At 38.5% G+C, this 21,279-nt stretch overlaps 1 protein-coding gene across 12 annotated transcripts in view; it reads right to left on the bottom strand.

Moving 5' to 3' along the window:
- Nucleotides 1-21,279, bottom strand: part of ANO4 (anoctamin 4) — a 405,675-nt gene that overhangs the window by 151,724 nt on the left and 232,672 nt on the right. For 9 of the 12 annotated variants that reach the window (XR_013350859.1, XM_077846039.1, XM_077846035.1 and 6 more), the window contains 2 exons: nt 9,614-9,714; nt 5,952-5,996 (listed from right to left, as the gene is read on the bottom strand). Coding sequence is in view for 11 of the 12 variants with exons in the window: in XM_077846039.1 (XP_077702165.1) it covers nt 5,952-5,996; nt 9,614-9,714 (146 nt within the window). In the remaining variant the exon portion in view is untranslated. Of the gene's footprint in view, nt 1-5,951; nt 6,094-9,613; nt 9,715-21,279 lie in introns of those variants that run through there. The other 3 variants (XM_077846041.1, XM_077846042.1, XM_077846033.1) reach the window with 3 other exon arrangements.

The following is a 21,279-nucleotide window of genomic DNA, read 5'->3' as shown; positions in this document are numbered from 1 at the left end:
GTTGCTGGTGATTTGGGCAATAATACCTTAGCTATATCATCTAAACAAACATGAGTTAATAAAGAGCTTTCATTTTCACAATATAATGGATAACCATTCTTATAGAATGATGGACTCTGAAGTTGAAGAAGGTTCAAAACTTAGTTGCACATCTCTCTAGTGATGAGTGCACCAGGCTGGGCAAGCAACTAAACCTCTCTGAGTGAATGCACCTGTTTCATGAGTCAGTGCTTGGGATGGCACAGGATAACAAATATCAAGTGTTTGGTCAATGCCTTAGATGTACAAAATGCTTAGTTCAGTGGTGGTATCTAGGATGAAGAAGATGAGGATGATAAACTTTTACGTAGTGTTGTCAATGGGAATTCAAGAGATAAGATTTTCACTTGTATATTGAGGTCCATGCTTCCGTCTTTCATCTAATAAACTTCCCTAAACAGGCAATCCTGAAATTCTCTAAGATATAGGAGTTAAGGAACCAACTAATTAGAAAGTATTCAATTTGTCGCTTAAGTATAGGCATTGAGCTTTACTTAATAAAGTCACCACTAACAGGGAAAAGCAAAGAGAAAATGTAGACTTCATGATTTAATATTGATTTTGGTTGGACACATTTGCTCTGTTTCTGCTATTTACTGAGCAAGAGCCTTCTTATAGACTACAAAAGTAAACCAATAAAGAGACAATGGATTGATCATCCATTGGGCATTTTTGGCCTTAACTTGTCAAGCTAATATCTGGACTAAAAGGTGGGTATTTTCATAGAAAGTTGCTGTTACAGTAAGTTCAGGGTTCCCCTCCAAATTCTGGTTCACGGCAGGTCAGGTCCCGAGTAGCTGGAAAGAGTTGGCAGCACAGCATGAGCCAACGGCACAGATGGCCACCTCTGGTGTACTGTGCTTTCCAAGGTGGGCCTTGCAAATGTGCTTTGGGAAGTCTGCTTGAACCTCTTTGGCCCTTGGTCCCTTGGCTGTAAAGAGGAGACTGTCCTACCCACCTTAGGAGTGGTGGTGATTAAAGAAAAGACCACATACCAAAGGACTTCACTCCTCACACACTAACCCATCGGTAGGCCTGCCTACCTACCTACCTACCTACCTACCTACCTACATACCTACTGTGTGCAGAGCCCCAACCTGGAAGCTGTAGGTATACCCCGAAGAAGACAAAGGCCTTTCCCTCGACCTGCTAACAACCCAGGAGGGAGTTTGTACTAATGACAACTTAATTAGGCTAAATTAAATGAAACAGGCTACTTCAGAGATACCTGCTTTTCCCCAGACCAGAATATTATAATAGCATCACGTTGCAAATAGATTACATTTTTTAGGAATGATATACCTAGAGGGAACCTACAGATAAACTTTTCTTTTTTTTAATGGAGGCACCACACAGAGCCCTCATTGCAATAAATGAAGCCCTCCTGGACTGATAACAGACAACAGGAGCCTTGGATTTCTTTTTCCTCTTCTGAAGCCAAGTCTCCTATATTTATAGCCTCTCCTTGGATAGGAGTTAGGATTCTTTTAGGTCACAAGGCTACTAACTGGGACAAACCTAAATATCTTATAGTCAAGTCCAAAGGCTTTGGGACATTTACATATATTAATTTTTAAAAGTAGGATGGAAAATACAAGTCATTTTGCCATTTGTATACTCAACTGATAAGACTGCAACTGCACTGAATGTATAATGTAGTAGGGGCAGCATTCTGCCAAATGGCTGCAAAGGATAACATCAAGCAAGTGTGTATGGGGGAGCAGATGGAAAAGGAATGAGTAGTGATGAGACTTCAGCTACAAGCCACCTACAATGATCAAATTTCTTCCTTTGCAATCACATCTTCTACAGACTGTATTTGCAGTATTTGGTGAAGGCAAAAAAAAAAAGCCACCTACAATAATCACATTTGTTTCTTTGCAATCACATCTTCTACAGACTATTTGCAATATTTGGTGAAGGGGGAAAAAAAGCAGGCAGAAGATAGATGATAAATTCCCTTTCTTTACAGGATAGGCAATTTATAAAGCCTATTAAGTCTGCCCAAAGAATCAAAGAAGCATTTAAAAGACCAAGCACATGATGAAATAGGCTTTACTCAAAGAATGTATGTCTGAACTACATAACTGTGCTTTATGGGAGTCAGCTGATTTTTAAAAATAAAGATATTTGTGAAAAGACGCTGTATCTCCCTGTCTGCTCAGAAACCTTATATATCATTTCCCTCAGCATTAAAAGAGATAAGTTTGTTTCAGGGATGCTTTTATGAAGTAATGAAATTATCATGTATGTGGGTGAAACTAAAAGCTAAATTAAATATCCATATTTAGTATGACATGAGAAATTTAGAATACTGGAGTCAATGTTTTATCACTGGTATACAACCAGGATAGCAAGATGTAGATGTTCCCTTCGACTGGGCATGTCAGAGCTGGCTACAAAAATATACTCTCCATTGTCTAAATCTGTTCTGAGGTGAAACCAGAATTAAGATAGATACCAACATTTCTGACAAACTGCACTTTAAACATTACACCAGACATCAGGCTTCACTAAGGTACATGACTACAGGGATGTGGTAAGCAATGAAGCTTATCTTAGGAGGCATTCCAAATCCATGTGTCAGACTAACACAGTGAGTTAGGATTTCTTTTCCCTTCACCTTGAGTCTTCCAATGCCTAAATTCTTTTCTGGTTATGATTTATTTATTTTTAAAGATTTTATTTATTCATGAGAGACAGAAAGAGAGGCAGAGACACAGGCAGAGGGAGAAGCAGGCTCCATGCAGGGGAGCTTGATGTGGGACTCGATCCCAGGACCCCGGGATCACACCCTGAGCCAAAGGCAGATGCTCAACCACTGAGCCCCCCAGACATCCCTCTAGTTATGATTTATGCACTTGAAGTAGCACCAACTTTTTCAGGACAAAGATTACTGCTTAGTAACTTGTTCTTTCACTTCAAGAAACAAGGATTTCCCAGACTCTTACTCACTCAAAACCTCTCCCCTGCACACATGGAGACTATGTGATTGGTCACTTGTCAGAGTCTCTTCTCTTTCCTTCATCTTGGCTACTGTTCTCAAGCCTGTCCTCTCTCTATTTCCCTCTATCTCAAAATTTATCAAGGTAGTAATGAACCCGCACTGCCTCTGATTCATCAGGACCTTGTCCATTCTCCACCAGCTGTAATTTGGTTTCTATCACCTTCCTCTTCATGGTCATCATTATCAAAATGTAGTCCCAGATCAGCCACACTAGCATCACTTGGGAACTTGATAGAGCTGCAAATTATTGCACCTAACCTCAGACTCTGGGGAGGGGCCAGATAATCTGAGTACTGAGTACTGAAGATAGTCCTGATGTCCACTCAAGTTTGAGAACCACCTCTCACAGAGACTGCTATCATGGCAGTTATCACTAACTTCTAAATATTAAAAATCAGGGCAGCCCAGGTGGCTCAGCGGTTTAGTGCTGCCTTCCACCCAGGGTGTGATCCTGGAGACCTGGGATCAAGTCCCACGTCAGGCTCCCTGTATGGAGCCTGCTTCTCCCACTGCCTGTGTCTCTGCCTCTCTCTGTGTGTATCTCTCATGAATAAATAAATAAAATCTTTAAAAAATAAATATTAAAAATCAATTCTCATGTCTCAACTTCCATCAGAAGTTGAAGAACACCCATTCTTATGGCAACTCACTCCTGGTCCCTTTGACACTGCCCTCCCTTAGGTCTCCTCCTTCTTAAAATACTCTTTTTTATCTTCCTTCCATCTCTTCCTGCCTTCTTAACGTTAGTCTTTCCAAGGAATTGCCGCTGGCCTTCTTTCTGCACTTTACATCCTTCGCTGGGGAATTCCATCCACTCCTCTGGCTCAACTCATGACTTCTACACTTCTGACTCCTAAATTGGATTCTCTTGCTTTACTTCCAGTTTCAATTGCTTTGCCATCATTTCCAGAGGTCTTCAGGACATCTATGTGTCAAGGACCTATTGTGAGTTACCATACAGAATTATTAAAGCAAAAATCATCATTATTCTCACCTATAACTGTACCTCTGCTGGATATCCATTCTCCTTTTACCTACAACATTTTCCCAGTCCCTTAGATATGGGAACCTCTTTCTTTCCCCCATCTCTCAATTTCCAAGTACTTGCTAAGTTCTTTTGCCTATAATTTCACAGTCTTTCTCATTCACTTTACCTTTTTTGCTCTGTGGACTACTTTTTGTCTATCCAGGGCACACAACTATAATCTGAACATTCTTTGGAGTAAAAGCTGAAGAGACAGAGATATTAGGCTTATTTTAAGGAAGAACTTCCTAAAAGTTAGGTGCCCACAGTTGCATCCAGAAATTCCCTGTCTCCACAGAAGTTCAAACATGGGCTGACTGACCATATAGTAGAGGCTCAAGTATCTGCTGAATGGTTGGACTTGATGACATTTGTTATCCAATCCAACCTTGAGATTTATGGTTCCTTTTGTCACCATTTTCTATTAATCCTGCATTGCTCACCCCTCCCCCATAGTGAGAGAAAATGTTTCAGTTCCAAGTCTGTGTCTAACACTTTAGGAAGACCTGATTTTTCTATGCTTTCTTTTGTGATCTCATTTTTCTTCACTCAAAATCTTACATGTGTAGAGATTCAGTTTTCCATTAACCCCACCTGCTATGTGCTAGGTGCTAGAAATAGAGAATTGGACAAGCCATCTTTGCCTTCATGTACCATCCGGGTAGAGAGATGGACATCTACATCATAGATGATAGCACAGATCCAACCTTGTGTCTTAATAAGCCCTCCAGGTTATTCTGATGCTGGTTAAAGCGTAGAACTATTGAGGACTGCTGATATTGGCTAATGTGTTACATCAGGGCTTTATAGAAGGTCATTATGTGACAAGTAACTAATCTAAACCATGGTCAATCCAAATGCCATGGCTACCGTCTAAGCAAAGTACTGCTAGTAAGGATCTTGTACAGTATTAGTTTCTTTGGATGTCAATTCTTATTCATACTTTATTGAGTGCACATGCATTTGAGTAAACACACTAGACTATATCAGTTACTCTTATATTTATCATTCTGCATAGCACATAAACAGAGTAAGCTTGAATCTTAACTCAGAACTGAACAACAGGATTTTCAGAGAAATGCAATCATCTCCAAGTTTAACCATCAACCCAGCTGAGAGGGTGAATGATCACATAAGACCAATTAAAATTTTGAAATTAGATTTCCAGTCATCACAACAGAATCAAATTAAAGGACATCATTGATGCTTCCCCTTTCTCCCTGACTTCTCAGAAAATGAGAAACAAACTTTAGGAGGATACATAGTACATTAAAGGCAATCTTTAGTCAGTAGAATTTTGGATGCATGGGGGAGATTAAAAAAAAAGAAATTAGTAAGGGCTTCTAAGTCAGGTAATACATTTGCATACTTCATTAACAAAATGTTACTAACATAGGAGAGCACCACCCATGGGGAACTAAACAGCTATCAGCTTTTTGATATGCTTATCATCTGTCTGCACTTCAAAATTTCAAGTTACTTATGGTGTAGGGTGGGATTTGTATGGAAAAAATAACATTCAAACCAAAAATGTGCTGAACAGCTGGTTTTGGTGTGTGTGTGTGTGTGTCTTTTTTTTTTTTTTTTTTTGTAATTCATCTAATAGAACGGGCTAAAAACAAAGAAATATGGTCCCAACACACCTGCAGATAAATTCTGTCCCTCCAAGTGTAGAGAAGTCACAGGGAAAATTCTGAGAGAAACATTTCCATCTTTGCTTTTTTCTTTTCAGGCTAATCTGAAACAGCTGTTTTTGGATTGTGCATGGCAGCCAGTTTTGTCATGGGACGAAGGCCCATCCTCCCCAGCTTATAGTCCTTGTCATTGGTGGAACATACAAGCCAACATATCAAACACATCATGACAGAGCATGCTACTAACCTGCTCATGAACTTGTACCGGCGGGGCAGGTAATAGATTTTTCTCCTGGAAGAACAGCAAAAATGAAGCCAGTCGAGAAGAAAACCCATCGTCAGTTACAGTTTGAACTAGCAAGGAAGGAAAGGAGATTGAAGACAGAAGCCTGTAAGAGGTGAAGAAGAAAAAACTAAAAAGAGATTAACAGTGAGAAATGTAGTGGGATCACAGGCATGCATTTTTGAGTCATGAAATCTTATGAAATACTTTCATTGATATTTCTTCCTCTCATTATCATAATTTTATATGGTTACTCCTAGCCTACACAGCTTGTGCAGAGCAAAGATTTAGAGCAATTGGTATTCATATGAATTTAACAGAGGTCAGCTTTTTTTCAAGGAATGAAGAAATGGATCGCCAGCCTGCTGACAACATGCACAACTTAACAGGCATACTATTATATTAACTAATATTTATACAACACTTTAAGTTTACAGAACACTTGTCCCATTTGATATAGGCAGGGTAATATAAAAAAGATGTATTTTATAACCAGTATGGGAAAAACACTAATCAACATCAACATCCTGCTGCAAATAACCACACTGGGAATACTGCCTAACCCCTGGCTCTGATTATAGGTGAATTAAAGAGGTAAAACAAAGAACCTTGAAAAGAATCTTTTAAAAGTGAGACTTGTTAAGTAAGGATGTGTTGTACTTCTGTCTGACTGAATTTTTTTAAAGCATCACAGATTAAAATGTAGGGTGTAATTTGAATGGAGAGCATATGGATTAGATGCTTTATAAAAATATAGTCAGCCTTTCCATATTTTGAGCTTCCACCAATGGAGTAGTAATGAAACTAATGTGGTTTATATGTATTCTGAACAGTTACTGAGCTCTCTCACTTATGGAAATGGAAGTTTACATACCATTTACTTTGCATATGTGTTAAAATTTAAAAATATATTCATGTTTTTAATAGGCAAAACTATAGAGACAATAAGATCAGTGGTTGCTAGGAGTTTGTTTTGAGGTGAGATGTGATGAACAAATGGAGTAAAGAGGATTTTTAGGGCAGTGAAACTATTATATGTGATACCTTAATGCTGGATACATGACATTATGGATTTTTCAAGACCCATAGAAATATACTACTCAGAGTGAACCCTAAAGTAAACTATGGACTTTAGATAATAATAAATCAACAGTGGTCCACTAATTGTAACAAATATACTAAACTAATGCAACATGTTAACAACAAGGAAACTGTGCATGGGGTGAGAGGAGATACATGGGAGCACTGTAGCATCAACTCAATTTTCTGTAAACCGAAAAATACCCTAAAATCAGTCTATTAATTAAAGAGCCCATATCCATGGATATTTAAGTATTTAAGAAGCAAATTTTGTTCACAACTTCCCATAAGAAAATTATTCTTCAACTTTGTTTTAAGCATTGTAGGAATAAAAAATCCATAGAGACTAAACCTGGGATTCAGAAGTGCAATCTACAGAAAACAATACACATAACATTCTTTGAGGCATTTACAGGTAGCCAAGCTGATGTTTTTACATTTTGTTGAAGTGATATGGCAGGAAAATTCTTCCTTTGGAAATACATAGATCTCCTTAGGCTAGAGTTATTTATCTGAAACACTGGACAAAATAATAGCACACATTTTAAATGCTTCAGGTTGTAGCTAGTGAAGCTATGCTTAGGTAAAAATCACATCAATATTAATGAGGCCAATTAATGTCCACACATTAACAGTATTTTCTCCTAAAACCGTCCTGCAGGAATACCCACATTTAAAAAGAAAATTATTATTCATAGTTATTATGCTTTTCATTTATTCCCTGGATCACATTCTCTTAATGTGGCATAAGGAAAATATTAATGCTGCTTGCAGGCAGCACTTTTCTGCTATGTACTGAGCATGTAGACGCATTAGCTATGACACTGTCAGGCCCTTCATATATGAGGTGCTTCCAGGCACCAGGAATTTGCTGTGCATTAACACTGCTCAAGTTTCTACATTCTGCTTAGATTCTTTGCTTGTGAAAGAGGTCTGGTGGAAGGTTTCGTGAGATTGCTGGGGAGGGATAACTCAACAATTTCACTAAGTTTTACTATATCATTTTTATCAAACATAGACTTTTGACTGCTGGCTATAAGATGTTGGTCTGATATATGACTGTATCTAAGCATAGATTTCTTTTCCTTTTGGTCTTTTTTTTTAAATAATAAACTTATTTTTTTATTGGTGTTCAATTTGCCAACATACAGAATAACACCCAGCGCTCATCCCGTCAAGTGCCCCCCTCAGTGCCCACCAACCAGTTACCCCCACCCCCCGCCCTCCTCCCCTTCCACCACCCCTAGTTCGTTTCCCAGAGTTAGGAGTCTTCCATGTTCTGTCTCCCTTTCTGATATTTCCTACCCATTCCTTTATGTGTGATATAGTATTAATCCATATTGGGTGGTTATAGCTTTGATAAATAACTGGCTTTCATTATAATTATAGTGTAACAAATTTCAATAGAAACTAAATATATGACTCACGGATTTTATATAATATTTTTAAATCCGTGGGTTCTCAGATTTCCTTTGTTACATTTTAAATACAAAAATAAATCAAAAGTTTAGAACTATGTTTATCTCAATTCCTCTGAGAATTTTGCCTTGACGTAAATAGATGCTAGAAATCTCAGCCTCTATTTTGACTTCGTATTAGAACATAAAGGCCAATAAACAAAGAAAATAAGATGCACCAGGGAGATACATTATAGACCTCTGAATGGAAATTGCCCTTCTCTAAATGTGTCCCTAGCACCTCTCTGTCTCTATAATTTTCCACAGGTCATTAAGAGGTATATTTTAGAATTGGCACCAGTTTGCCTGGTTTCTGTCATCTAACTTGGTCTTATTGGCAAACTGGGAATCAAAAGTATTTAATTCTTTATTCCTTTTAGAACTGTCCTTGGTACTAAATTCCTCCATCTCCTTTAGAAGATCCCATTATTTACTTCCCACATATCTTGGCATTTATAATTTCAAGTTTAATACTTTATTTCAATCTAGCAAATATAGATCACTTTTCCTTAATCTATATGGAAAATAAGAATATTCCCTATGAGATGAAGGTAAATTAATCCTTTAAACAACCAAGCAATTCCAGCAATTCACCTAAAATATTTTCTATTACCCTTGGAATAAATATCAATGTTTGTGCTTGCACAGTATTTAAGATCCAACTTTTTAAAATTTTAAAATAGTTTATTTTTAAAAATAGACCACATTTTCATGAAATTTTTTTGAATTTGCTTTAATGGAAGCAGATTTTAATGTCAGTTAGGACCTGCCTGGGGTCTAGCCATTCAAGAAGCAGGACATAGAGCTTCTGAAAATGGTATTCTGGGAATGAAAATGCTACTTGGACAAATGCTCCTTTCTCATAGGCACTTGACATATCTACCTGCTAAGAACTGAATTAGCCAGGAATTTTCACAAAAAGCCATGAAGTCATTAGAAGTCATGAAGACTTATGCATTTCCTAAACATCTTAAGATTTTTTTTCTAATAGTATTCCAGTCTGCATTTCAGTTTTATTTGTTTCAAGAGAGGAGCACATTAGTCTTACAGGGAAGCAGAAGAGAGTAGGGAAAATACATTTACACCTACCTGAAAGGCATTCTTACATTCATTTGTTCTGCATATCTTCCAAGCACTTCCCATGGGGCATGCAACTTCACAAAGATAATGTCACTATTTATTAGAGAGGACTGAAACAGAAAAAATAAACTAAATTGAAAAGTATATCCAAGTCTCCTATGATTTAAATTGAATTGGAACTTAGAACCCATATGGAGTTTAAGATTTGGGGCACTCTTCAGCAAAAAATTGGGTCCTTGTGTGAATATATTACTGTGTGTTAAGTGCTGGAGACCTGTGTGTGAACAAAAGAGATATGAGTGGTAGTTACATCCTGTGAACATACAAAAAAAAAAAAAAAAAAAGAAAGAAAAAAAAAAGAAAGAAGGAAAGAAATAGACAAAACCAAGTTTAAAAGAAAGGGATAAATTCAGTAATGAATATTCTGAAGATAATGAATCTTAGAAGTTATGGGGAGGGGTGCACATGACTTAGGGCAAAGGGTCCAGAAAATGCCCCTTTGCAGTGGGAACATACAAATTTGAGACACAAAGGAGCCAGAGTTGGATAAGAGCATCGGATGAGTGTTCCAGGTACACAGGCCCTAAGCTGAGAAATAGATTGGCACATCTGACGTTCAAAGAACAGTAAGGAGAGTAGAATGGTTGGAGTGTATTCATCATGAAAATTAGCATACGAAGAGGCTGAAAAGGTGAGAGGAGCCAGGGTGTGCCGTGCTTTACCAGCCTGCAACAGGACAACTGGACATTATTTTAGGAACACTGAGAAGTCATTTTGATTCAGGTTTTCAGAGATCACTGTGGCTGCTGCGTGGGGAAAAATTATAAGAGAGAGCTTCAGTAAAAGCAGAGAGAGGAAGAGATGCTCTCAATCATCCAGGCAAAAGCAAAAATTGGTGGTGGTGGTAGAGACAGAGGTACTTGAGTGATTGAGTCTTGAATCTGGGTTGGTGTCAAGGAAGGCTTTTTCAAAGGACTGTGGTCTTTGGCCCAAAACTTTTGCTCCTGTTGGGCTTTTTATCCATACGGCACATAAACAGGGAAGTAAACTAGGACTTTACATTTTAATAACCACCCAACAACTTTTGGTCTATGTCTCTGGCCAAAAGGACATCTCCAATTAGGTTTTCTTTGTAAGTCATTTCCCAGGGGGAGGGCTGGGTTGTGGAAGGAGGTAGAAGGAAAATGAGAAAACCGAGCCAAGCCAGCTTAAATCAGAAAAGTGGTCTATTATTTAACCATATCTTTTTCACACAGGCTCATTCTGGACTGCATGCCATTTAAATTATTATAGTATAGGAATGTCAACAGATATGTTAGGCTTTTGTGGCTAGCCTCTCCTTGTAACAGTATTTATAAACAATCCAATGCTTTTACACAGTTGGCAAAAAAAGAGGCCCAAACTTATGGGGTAAGTTTGCACTACAGGGAATTGTTTTTCAATTGCAGATGATGTGCAATTGCAATACATTGCTCATATTTTCATTCAGAGTCTTCTTGCTGGGCTTATCAATATTGTACTTAATTTATTAAGAACTCTTCAAGATATTATGAAAATCAAATTGTATTCAACTACAAAGTTCCCAGAGACTCTAATGGTGCTGAATTTCCCAAGGGGAGTTTGGGCCTAGGCCCAAATCCACAATGGCGGGGGTACCCCTTGAGAGTGGTCTGAAAAATCAAACTTTCTGGCAATCCAGGCCAAAATGAGGTTTTATATTCTAGCTTGGGACAAGCAGATCTCTGACTGTAAGCCCCCTAAGAACAAGGAAAGTTTGTTATTCACAGTTAAATCCTCTGGTCCTAGCACAATGCCTGGTACAGAGGGAGCACACAACCAACACTTATATAATTCAAAATATGGTTAGTGAAATGTGAGCAGTTAGTCCTGGACCAGATGAAAGCTGCTTGTCTTGTGAAATAAGAAGTAAGTGCAGATGAGTGACTCTTTGAACCAACACAGCTGGTTACTGCAAATGAGGTGCCCACCCAGGGAACAGACAAGTCAGTACACCCTGAAGATGTGATGGACCAGTGCTGGATCTCTTTGCATGAACTGGTTTTCTATTTAGTAACCCATTATATCCAACCCTCTCCATACTGAGTGCTTAGAGCTATGCAGCCAGGGCGAGTTTGAATGAGCTCACAGGTGACAATGTCCATATAGAACATGGAGAAACTACATACATACACAAAAATCTCCATCCTGTCCCATTTATGTCTGCAGATGCAAAACTGAGATGGTCTCAGCGTATCAGTTGACCATTTTTGTACATTGGAAAAGACTTCCATTTGTTTTCCAACATATAGCACAGTTTTCAAGTTATAAAACAGAAGAAAGATTATTTTCTTTAAAAATGGATCTTATTGTTTATATTAAAGATATACTGGGATCCCTGGATGGCTCAGAGGTTTAGCTCCTGCCTTCGGCCCAGGGTGTGGTCGTGGAGTCCCGGGATCAAGTCCTATATCAGGCTCCCTGCATGGAGCCAACTTCTCCCTCTGCCTGTGTCTCTGCCTCTCTCTCTCTCTCTCTTTCTCTTTCTCTGTGCCTCTCATGAATAAATAAAATCTTTGAATAAAAAAAAGATATACTTCAGAATTTGGGAGGGTTTTGTGGCTTTCCCACCTGAAAATGTTAATTGTGATAATAGGAATTCTTTAAATTCACTTAGCTTCTCTAAGGTCTACATTCACCTGTTTCTTCTCCCATCTTCCTCTGAGACAAAGAAGAAAACTATACTACAAGAAATATGGGAATGTGACTGATTCACAGACTCAACCAAACTATGATTTATAGCAGAATACAATCTTAGGATATACCCTTCATGAAATTACTGTAATTGCTAGGTTTACAGAAAGTGAATACAGTAGAAGAAAAATCTTTTTGTAGATAACCATGAATATATAAAAACATTAAAGAGAATACATTAAAATTTCTACTTAGGGCACATTTTAAATGCCACATGTCTGGGTGTGGAAAAGCCAAGTTCGTTACCTGAATACATAGTCAACTAAAATTCTAATGTGGGATCTCTACCACTTTCTTCATAAAAGTATAGCTGTTTTGATTCATTCAGCATGATAAAAATAACTTCATTTTGCTTATTTCAACAATAACTATAAAGCTATCACTTTATTATCATTTTCTAGAGCTTTATCATTTTGGAAGCACTTTCATATTGTTACGTCATTTTATTCCTACACAAACCACAATTGAGGCTTTCCTTCAATTTCTTAAAGGGGGAGAGAGAGGGGTCAAGTAATTCACTCACAGACTAACTGAACATTTATCCCAGAGATAACACTCACATCCCTTGACTCCCTTGTCAATTCTACTTAATAAATTCTGAGGTTTAAATAAATCCATGGTTATGTACATGCATTGAAGATGCATAATTTCTGAACTGTTCTTTTATCGGTTTATACAAGCTAATCTGAAGAGAATCCCATGTCTTAGAAAATAAACAACAACAAAAAAAGCAAAATAAGCTATTAATGAACAGAGATTTGATTTGAGACAATTAAAAGTTTTATTTTCATAATCTCGAGAAAAATGTTAGCTGAATTCCCTTGGATGATGATGGATGTCTGTCTATTCATAGGTCGTGTGTGTGTGTGTGTGTGTGTGTGTATGCATGCGTGAGGGGAAATTATTACTTATATTCAGTTTTTCAAGGAGGAACTGAACTTCAGCTCAGAAAAATAAATATGAAACAGATTACTTCTTATCATATGGTTTATATATCACTCTTTTCCCTACCACTGAATGATTATACTATTGTTTCTAAGTAGGTTTTTCCTCATTATTAAGTATTCCTTTCCACATAAATCCAAGTGTGCAAGTGACAAAGCAAAGAGAAATGAAAATGATTTTTTGAAACAGAGTTGTTTCATTAATATCCTGCCCCTTAGGTTAGAACCATGCGGAGAAGAAAAATGGCCATTGAGAGGAGTTTGGAAAAACATCCCTAGAAGAATGGCTGGAGAAATTAAGTAGTAGTATGAAAACTACCTGCAGTAAAAATAGATGATGTTCACAGAAAACATTCCTTCTTTCTTTCCTTCATTCAACACGATCCCATTCAATACCTTCTATGCACTAGATGCTAGGAGTGCAAGAATATATAAGTCCTGGTCCTTGTCTGGGTATATCAGGATTTAGTAAGGGTTAACCATGGCTAAGTCTAAGTCTGAAGGAACCCTGAGAGCCAAGCCCCAATTCCTGTCTCCCATCTCTCCATGGTCCCCAGGGTCTCTTATATGTTCCTTTAAGGACATTCATTCAGCAAGATTCGACAGATACTCACTGACTACTACATATCAGATACTCTGCAAGGTGCTGAATATATAAGGTAGACAGAATGCACAATTTAGAGTAGTAGACAAACATAAAACAACAAATAAACACATGATTTAAAGTTATGAGTAGTGACAAAAAGGAAAAAAATGCTGTGGGAGACAAGAACTGGGGGCACCTGCTTTCGATTTCCTAGTTGACCTTTGAAGGTATGGCATCTAACATGAGGTCCAAAAGATGAGAGAGTGCTAGCCATGGAGAAGTCAAGTGAAGAGCATTCTAGACAGAGGGAACAGCAAGTACAAAGAACTAGAGATCACACCATAAATTGAAAGGCTCAGATGACTAGATATTGCAAAGTGTGAGGGAGAGTTACCTGAGATGGTCTGGAGAAAACATCTGTGGACAAACCATGCCAGACCAAGTTCAGATCATGCCAGACCAAGTTCAATGTGGTAAAGAGTTCAGATTTTATTTTGTAAGGTCACTGAGAAGTTAGAAATGGGTTCAAGGCAGAGAGGTAACAGAATTGCTTGTTTTATGATGTGTACTCTGAATATCCTGTGGAAAATGTCCCAGAGGGAACGTAGGACTTGGAAGTTCAATAGGAAAGTTATTCCAGTAGGTCAGCTGAGATAAGACGATGGCTGAAACCAGAAGTAGATATAGTGAGGACAAAATGGGACAGACTTGAGATCAATTTGGAGATAGATTTGAAAGGATTTGGGATTGGTGAAATGAAGAGAGAGAGAGAAAAAAATCCAGTGTCCAGATTAGTGGGCATGTTGCTTCACCTAGAAAAGTGGATGGATGGTAATACCACACAATGAATTAGAGAAGAATCAGGGAAAGGGTATCTGTTTTTTGGGGGGATGTTCTATGTTTGAGATCCCCGGGAGATTTTTACATACAGGTGTGAAGTAGGCAAATGAGTATGTGAGTCTGGCTCATGGCAAGTGTTGGGGAGATGGGCGTTATGAATTTGAGAATTACAGACACACCATTCGTACTTAAAAGCACAGAACTGGGCAGCCCAGGTGGCTCAGCGGTTTAGCGCCGTCTTTGGCCCAGGGCCTGATTCTGGAGACCCGGGATCAAGTCTCACGTCCGGCTCCCTGCATGGAGCCTGCTTCTCCCCCTGCCTGTGTCTCTGCCTCTCTCTCTCTCTCTCTCTCTCTGTCTCTCATGAATAAATAAATAATTTTTTTTTAAAAAAGCACAGAACTTAATGAGAAGGAAGGACCAAGGACTAGGAACTAGGGCACATCAACATGGAGAAGGTCTGGGAGAGGAGAAAGCAATTATCAAAGACTAAGAAGGAGCCAAAAGGTAGGTAGGTAGAAAACAAGAAGAGGGACAAACAGAAGCTGAGACTAATGGGGGTTTCTAGAAGGATGACAGCCCAGGGAACCCTTCCCACAGCTACCTCAGGCTGCTGCCTGATGCTGGCCTTATTCAGTAGTGCCATTTGTCCTATCTCTGCTGTGCAGCTGCCTCTTTGTGCTTACTGACACTGCCACTTGACCCTGGCTCTGACGCTTATGCAGAGCTGAGGAGGAACTGTTTCCAACAGCGTTCCACTTGTTTCCTGGAAAGAAGCCAAGAACTTCCATAAGGAGTTGGAGCTGATTTCAAGGAGGGCACACAAGTACCAAGCCATGTGTCTTCCAAGTGCCTCTCACTGCCACACACAAACCAGCAGCAAAGAATGAAGCCTGCACACAGCTCCCTTTGTCCACACTGGGAAGAGATGTCAGCTCTCCCAGAGCACTTTGTCAAGGAGTCATAAGTGGCTTGAGTCTGTGCTCTGCACCTGGAGTTCCCTCTCTCTGGTTGTACGTTCTCCACATTTCTCCCAGGAATTCTCATCAAAAACTCCTGGTGACCTCTGAAAATATCTGACATGGACATGCAGATCGACCTCTCCTCTTCCTCAACGCCCTCATCACACACACAAGTGCTGATTTCAAAGAAAAAGCTCACTGCAATTTGAGTTCATTTTACATTGATGATATAGGTCTGAATGAGATTATGATCTTGTACACAGTCACACATGGATAGTGTGTGTGTGTGTGTGTGTGTATGTGTTTGTACATAAAGGAAACATCAGAAATCACATTTACCACAGAAACCTTATTCTGGGAAAATTTTTAATCAATTTATTTTCATTTCAGGTCCCTTTTCACTGGTTGGTTTATATTAAAATGGAATGGTGACAATTCTTAAAAAGTAGCAGGAGAAAGTAAAGCAGTTTAAAAAGATTTGGTTAAAAAAAAGGATTTGGTTAATCACTTATATATCAAACATTTATTACATGTGTATTAATCACTAGCTCTGTGCTGGAAAAGTGTCATTTGTGTTATAATGAGGCAACTAACTCTGATGTGCCTTGGCCTATGCAAAATAGGAGATAGTTCCTGTCCATGAGAAGCAAATACTCCAGCCATGGAGATATAGTAACTACATATTTGAGTAGAATTATAAAACAAGAAATAAACAAGTGAATGATATATAACCTTTCTTTATACACTGGAAAAAAAAAATAAAGAAACTACTTGGTATAATGGTTAAAGGTCCTAGCTTTGGCATTTCTAAGCTTTGGAATTCCAGGTTCAAAGGCCAGATATGCTACCTTAGTAGCTGATGACCTTGAGCAAAATCATCTCTGTAAGCCTCCATTCTCTCATCTGTGAAATGTGAATGACAGCATTTACTTCAGATTTCTTCTGAGGACTACAAAGTTTAATGCATGTAAAGTAGTTAGTTCCTGGTGCACTAAAAATGTTCTTTAAATGTTTAGGAAAGTATGTGATTCATCAAAGGCATTTGAAAATATTTTCCAAAGTTAAAGCTTTCATTGAGGAACAAAAAATATTGCTTTCTTCCAACATGGTGTGCAATTTTGGCTGTGAATATATAGTAATGGAACATTAGGAATATTAGTATAAAGAGGTATTTGCTTAGAGGGACTAGGAAGGGCAGCTGCATGTGAGAACTGAAGACTGTTGCTCTCCATGGACATTACAGAGTGAATGTCTCGTTCAAGGGAGCCTGCCTCTCTCACTTGCAAGCTCTTTAGATTCCGGTTTCATTTTATATAAAAAATAAGACTGGGGTACATCTGTACCCAATAGGAAGAGGGAACAGGTGAAATGGGAGAATGAAATGGAAATCTGTTTAGAAACAGTCTCCACAAATCGAGGTTCGTCCACAGCACCCCAAGAAGTCTTGGGGCCCTACCAGAGATTGCCAAAGTTAAAAAGGCCCCTTTATCATCTGTAGGCCAACTGAACTCAAAAGATGATGTCAAATCCTTTTTTTAAACTTGAATAAAATGGTCTTAAAAGAGCTGGAATTTAGGTCACAGAAGACTAAAGAAGACCTAGGCATACATACTTTCCAAAAGTACTTAGAAGTATCCTTGGCTTGTCTTGAAAGATAACCATTGGCCAACAACCAACTGGGTGCTGCTGTGCAGTAGAAAGATCACCTGGGCAGGTTCTACTGCAGCTCTCCATTACACACTTGGGTAAGTCACTTCACTCCTCTGACTCCAAGTTCCCCTCTGACCACACAGAGATAATGTGACCTCTGAGCTGCAAAATTTCAGGGCTATTTTGAGGCACAAACTGGAATAACCTGTGAAAGCATGTTGAAAACTACCCAGTCTTGGCCCTGTCTCTGACTGGACCTTCGATTTAAAAACTGTCTTCTGTGAAATGGTGCAGCCAAGAGGCTCCTCAAAGAGTTAAAAATAGATCTGCCCTACGACCCAGCAATTGCACTGCTGGGGATTTACCCCAAAGATACAGCTGCAATGAAGCGCCAGGACACCTGCACCCCGATGTTTATAGCAGCAATGTCCACAATAGCCAAACTGTGGAAGGCGCCTAGGTGTCCATCGAAAGATGAATGGATAAAGAAGATGTGGTTTATGTATACAATGGAATATTACTCAGCCATTAGAAACGACAAATACCCAGCATTTGCTTCGACGTGTCTGGAACTGGAGGGTATTATGCTGAGTGAAATGAGTCAATCGGAGAAGGACAAACATTATATGGTCTCATTCATTTGGGGAATATAAATAATAGTGAAAGGGAATAAAGGGGAAGGGAGAAGAAATGGGTAGGAAATATCAGAAAGGGAGACAGAACATGGAAGACTCCTAACCCTGGGAAACGAACTAGGGGTGGTGGAAGGGGAGGAGAGCAGGGGGTGGGAGTGACTGGTTGGTGGGCACTGAGGGGGGCACTTGATGGGATGAGCACTGGGTGTTATTCTGTATGTTAGCAAATTGAACACCAATAAAAAATAAATTTATTATTAAAAAAAAAAAAACTGGCTTCTTCCTCTCAGCCCTTGGTTTCCTCACCTGAAGAAGGAAGGTCTGGAATCACTCAGTTTGTTCCAAACATACTCAGTAGAAGTATACCTGGAAATCATGGTGTTCTTTTCAGATGGCCATGAATCTCATCCTGGGAACTGCAATTTAACACTCACTCACTTATCGATTTATGTACTCCACAAACATTTCTTCAGAGTCTACAAGTTTTTAGGAAGACAGCTATGAATAAAACAACTGAATCATTGCTTCCATGAATTCTACTGGGGAGAGAGACTCTCAATAAATAGGTATATAATATTTCTGATGGTATGCTTTGAAGAACAAAGAGGGTTAAGGAAATAGAAAGTAATGGTGGGAAGAAGACGTTATTTTAGACAGAGTGGTGTGAATAGGCTTTTTGATAAGATGACATTTGAGCAGAAACCTGAAGAAAATGCATAAGAATGAAGTTTCATTATCCAGGGAAAAAACATTCCAGGCAGCAAGAAGAGTCAAAGGCAAGGGGCCTGAGGCATAAATATACTTCACATTTCATTTTATTGAGCACAAAGGGTCAAATAAGGTAGTCACTTGTACCTGTTCTGTATCCTCTTAGGCAAATAGCTGGATGTCACTTTCTCATAACTATACTCGTAGAAAAACAAAGCAACCCTTAAAATGCTGGGTCAAAAAAAAAAGATATTAATTTCAGCTACAAACTCAGATAAGCCTCTTAGAGAAAAAGACTGCAGTGGTTTAGACTTGAAGACACATACAAATTGAAAGTGAAGGATTGAAAAAAAAGATATTCCATGAGAATAGAAGTGGAAAAAAAAAAGGCAGGGTAGCAATACTTATAGAAAAAAATAGACTTTAAAGAAAGAGTGTAACAAGAAACAGAGAAGAGCGTTACACAATGATGAAGGGATCAGTCCAACAAGAGGATATAACAACTGTAAATCTCTATGCACCCAAGATAGGAGCTCCTAAATATATAAAGCAAATATTAGCAGACATAAAAGTAAAAACTGACAATAATACAGTAATAGTAGGAGACTTTAGCAACCCCCTTACATCACTGAATAGATCATTCAGACAGAAAAATCAACAAGAAAACAGTGGCTTTGAATGACACATTAGAACAGATGGACTAAGATATATACAGAACATTCTGTCCAAAAACAGCAGGATATTTTTTTCAAGTGCACACTGAATATTCTCCAAGAGAGATGTTATACGACAAAACAAGTTTCAATAAATTAAGAATATTTAAATCATATCAAGCATCTTTTCTGAGCAAAATGCCATGACTAGAAATCAAGTATAAGAATGAAAAATGGAAAAAAAAACCCTCAAACACATGGAGGCTTAACAATATTCCAATAAACCACCAATGGGTAAATGAAGAAATCAAAGAGGAAATAAAAAAACACATGCAGACAAAATAAAATGGAAACACAACTGCCCCAAATCTTTGAGACATAGCAAAAGCAATTCTGAAAGGTACATTATAGTGATACAGATTTACCTCAAGAAACAAGAAAAATCTCAAACAATCTAACTGTACATATAAAAAAACTAGAAAAGAAGGAATCAAGTAGAAAGAAAGTAATAATAAAGATCAGAGTAGAGGGGTGCCTTGGTGGCTGGGTCGGTTGAACATCTGGCTCTTGGTTTTGGCTCAGGTCATGACCTCAGTGCCATGGGATCCAGCGATGCCTCAGGCTCTACACTCAGCGAGGAGTCTGCTGGAGATTCTCTCCCTCTCCCAGTGCCCCTCCCCCTGCTCATTCTCTCTCTCTCTCTCTCTCTCTCTCTCTCTCTTTTTAAAAAAGATTTTATTTATTTATTCATGAGAGATACAGAGAGAGGCAGAGACATAGGCAGAGGGAGAAGCAGGCTCCATGCAGGGAACCCAGTGTGGGACTCAATCCTGGGACTTTAGGATCACACCCTGGGCCAAAGGCAGGTGCTCAACCACTGAGCCACCCAGGCATCCCTCTCTCTCTGTCTCTCAAATAATAGATAAAATCTTTTGAAGATCAGAGTATAAATAAATGAAATGGAGGGGAAAAACAATAGAAAAGATCAATGAAACCAAGAACAAGTTCCTTGAAAAGATAAGCAAAATTGATAAATCTTTAGCCAGATTCATCAAGACAAAAAGAGAGGATTCAAGTGTATAAATTTGTGAAACCACTGTGGAAAACAGTATGGTGGTTCCTCAAACAATTTAAAATAGAAATACTATACAATCCAATAATTCCATTACTGGGTATTTACCCAGAGAAAATGAAAACACTAATTCAAAAAATATATGCAGCCCTATGTTTATTGCAGCATTATTTACAATAGCCAAGTTATGGAAGCAACCCAATTGTCTATAGATGGATGAATGAATAAAGATGTGGGCTGATGTACGTGTGTTACCCTATATTATGCTAGGTGAAATAATTAAGACACAGAAAGACAAATACTTTAGATTCCACTTATACATGGAATCTAAAAAACAAAACCAAACAGAATCATAAATACAGAGAACAAAATGGGTAGTTGCTGGGAGGGTAAAGGAGATAATGAAGCACAAACTTCCAGTTATAAAATAAATCACAAAGATGAAAAGTATAACATAGGAAATATAGTCAATAAAACTAATAACGTTATATGGTGACAGATGTAACATCACTTATGGTGAGCATAGAATAATGTATAGAATTGTCAAATCACTATGCTGCACACCTGGAATTAATATAACATTGTAGGTCAGCCATGGTTCAATTGAAAAAAAAATAGTGGCAGAGGCAGGAGCAGTTACATAGTGCTACCACATGCTAGAAAGTATTTTAGGGCTTTTAGGTAACGCAATCACCCAACCCTATGAAGCAGGCATTACTGCTGACAAACCAAAACACAAAGAGAGAGAGCACCTTTGGTAAGATCACAGAGCAAGTAAGGCATGGAGCCTAGGTTCTCAAGGCAGCTGCAGATCGAGAACAGCTACTCCACAAGAGGAGAGCTGGGGCTAATATGATCATTTCTTTCTCATGGA

This window comes from Canis aureus, chromosome 13, assembly GCF_053574225.1.
Source record: "Canis aureus isolate CA01 chromosome 13, VMU_Caureus_v.1.0, whole genome shotgun sequence".
Lineage (NCBI taxonomy): Eukaryota > Metazoa > Chordata > Mammalia > Carnivora > Canidae > Canis > Canis aureus.
This window is presented reverse-complemented; position numbering and strand designations above follow the sequence as displayed.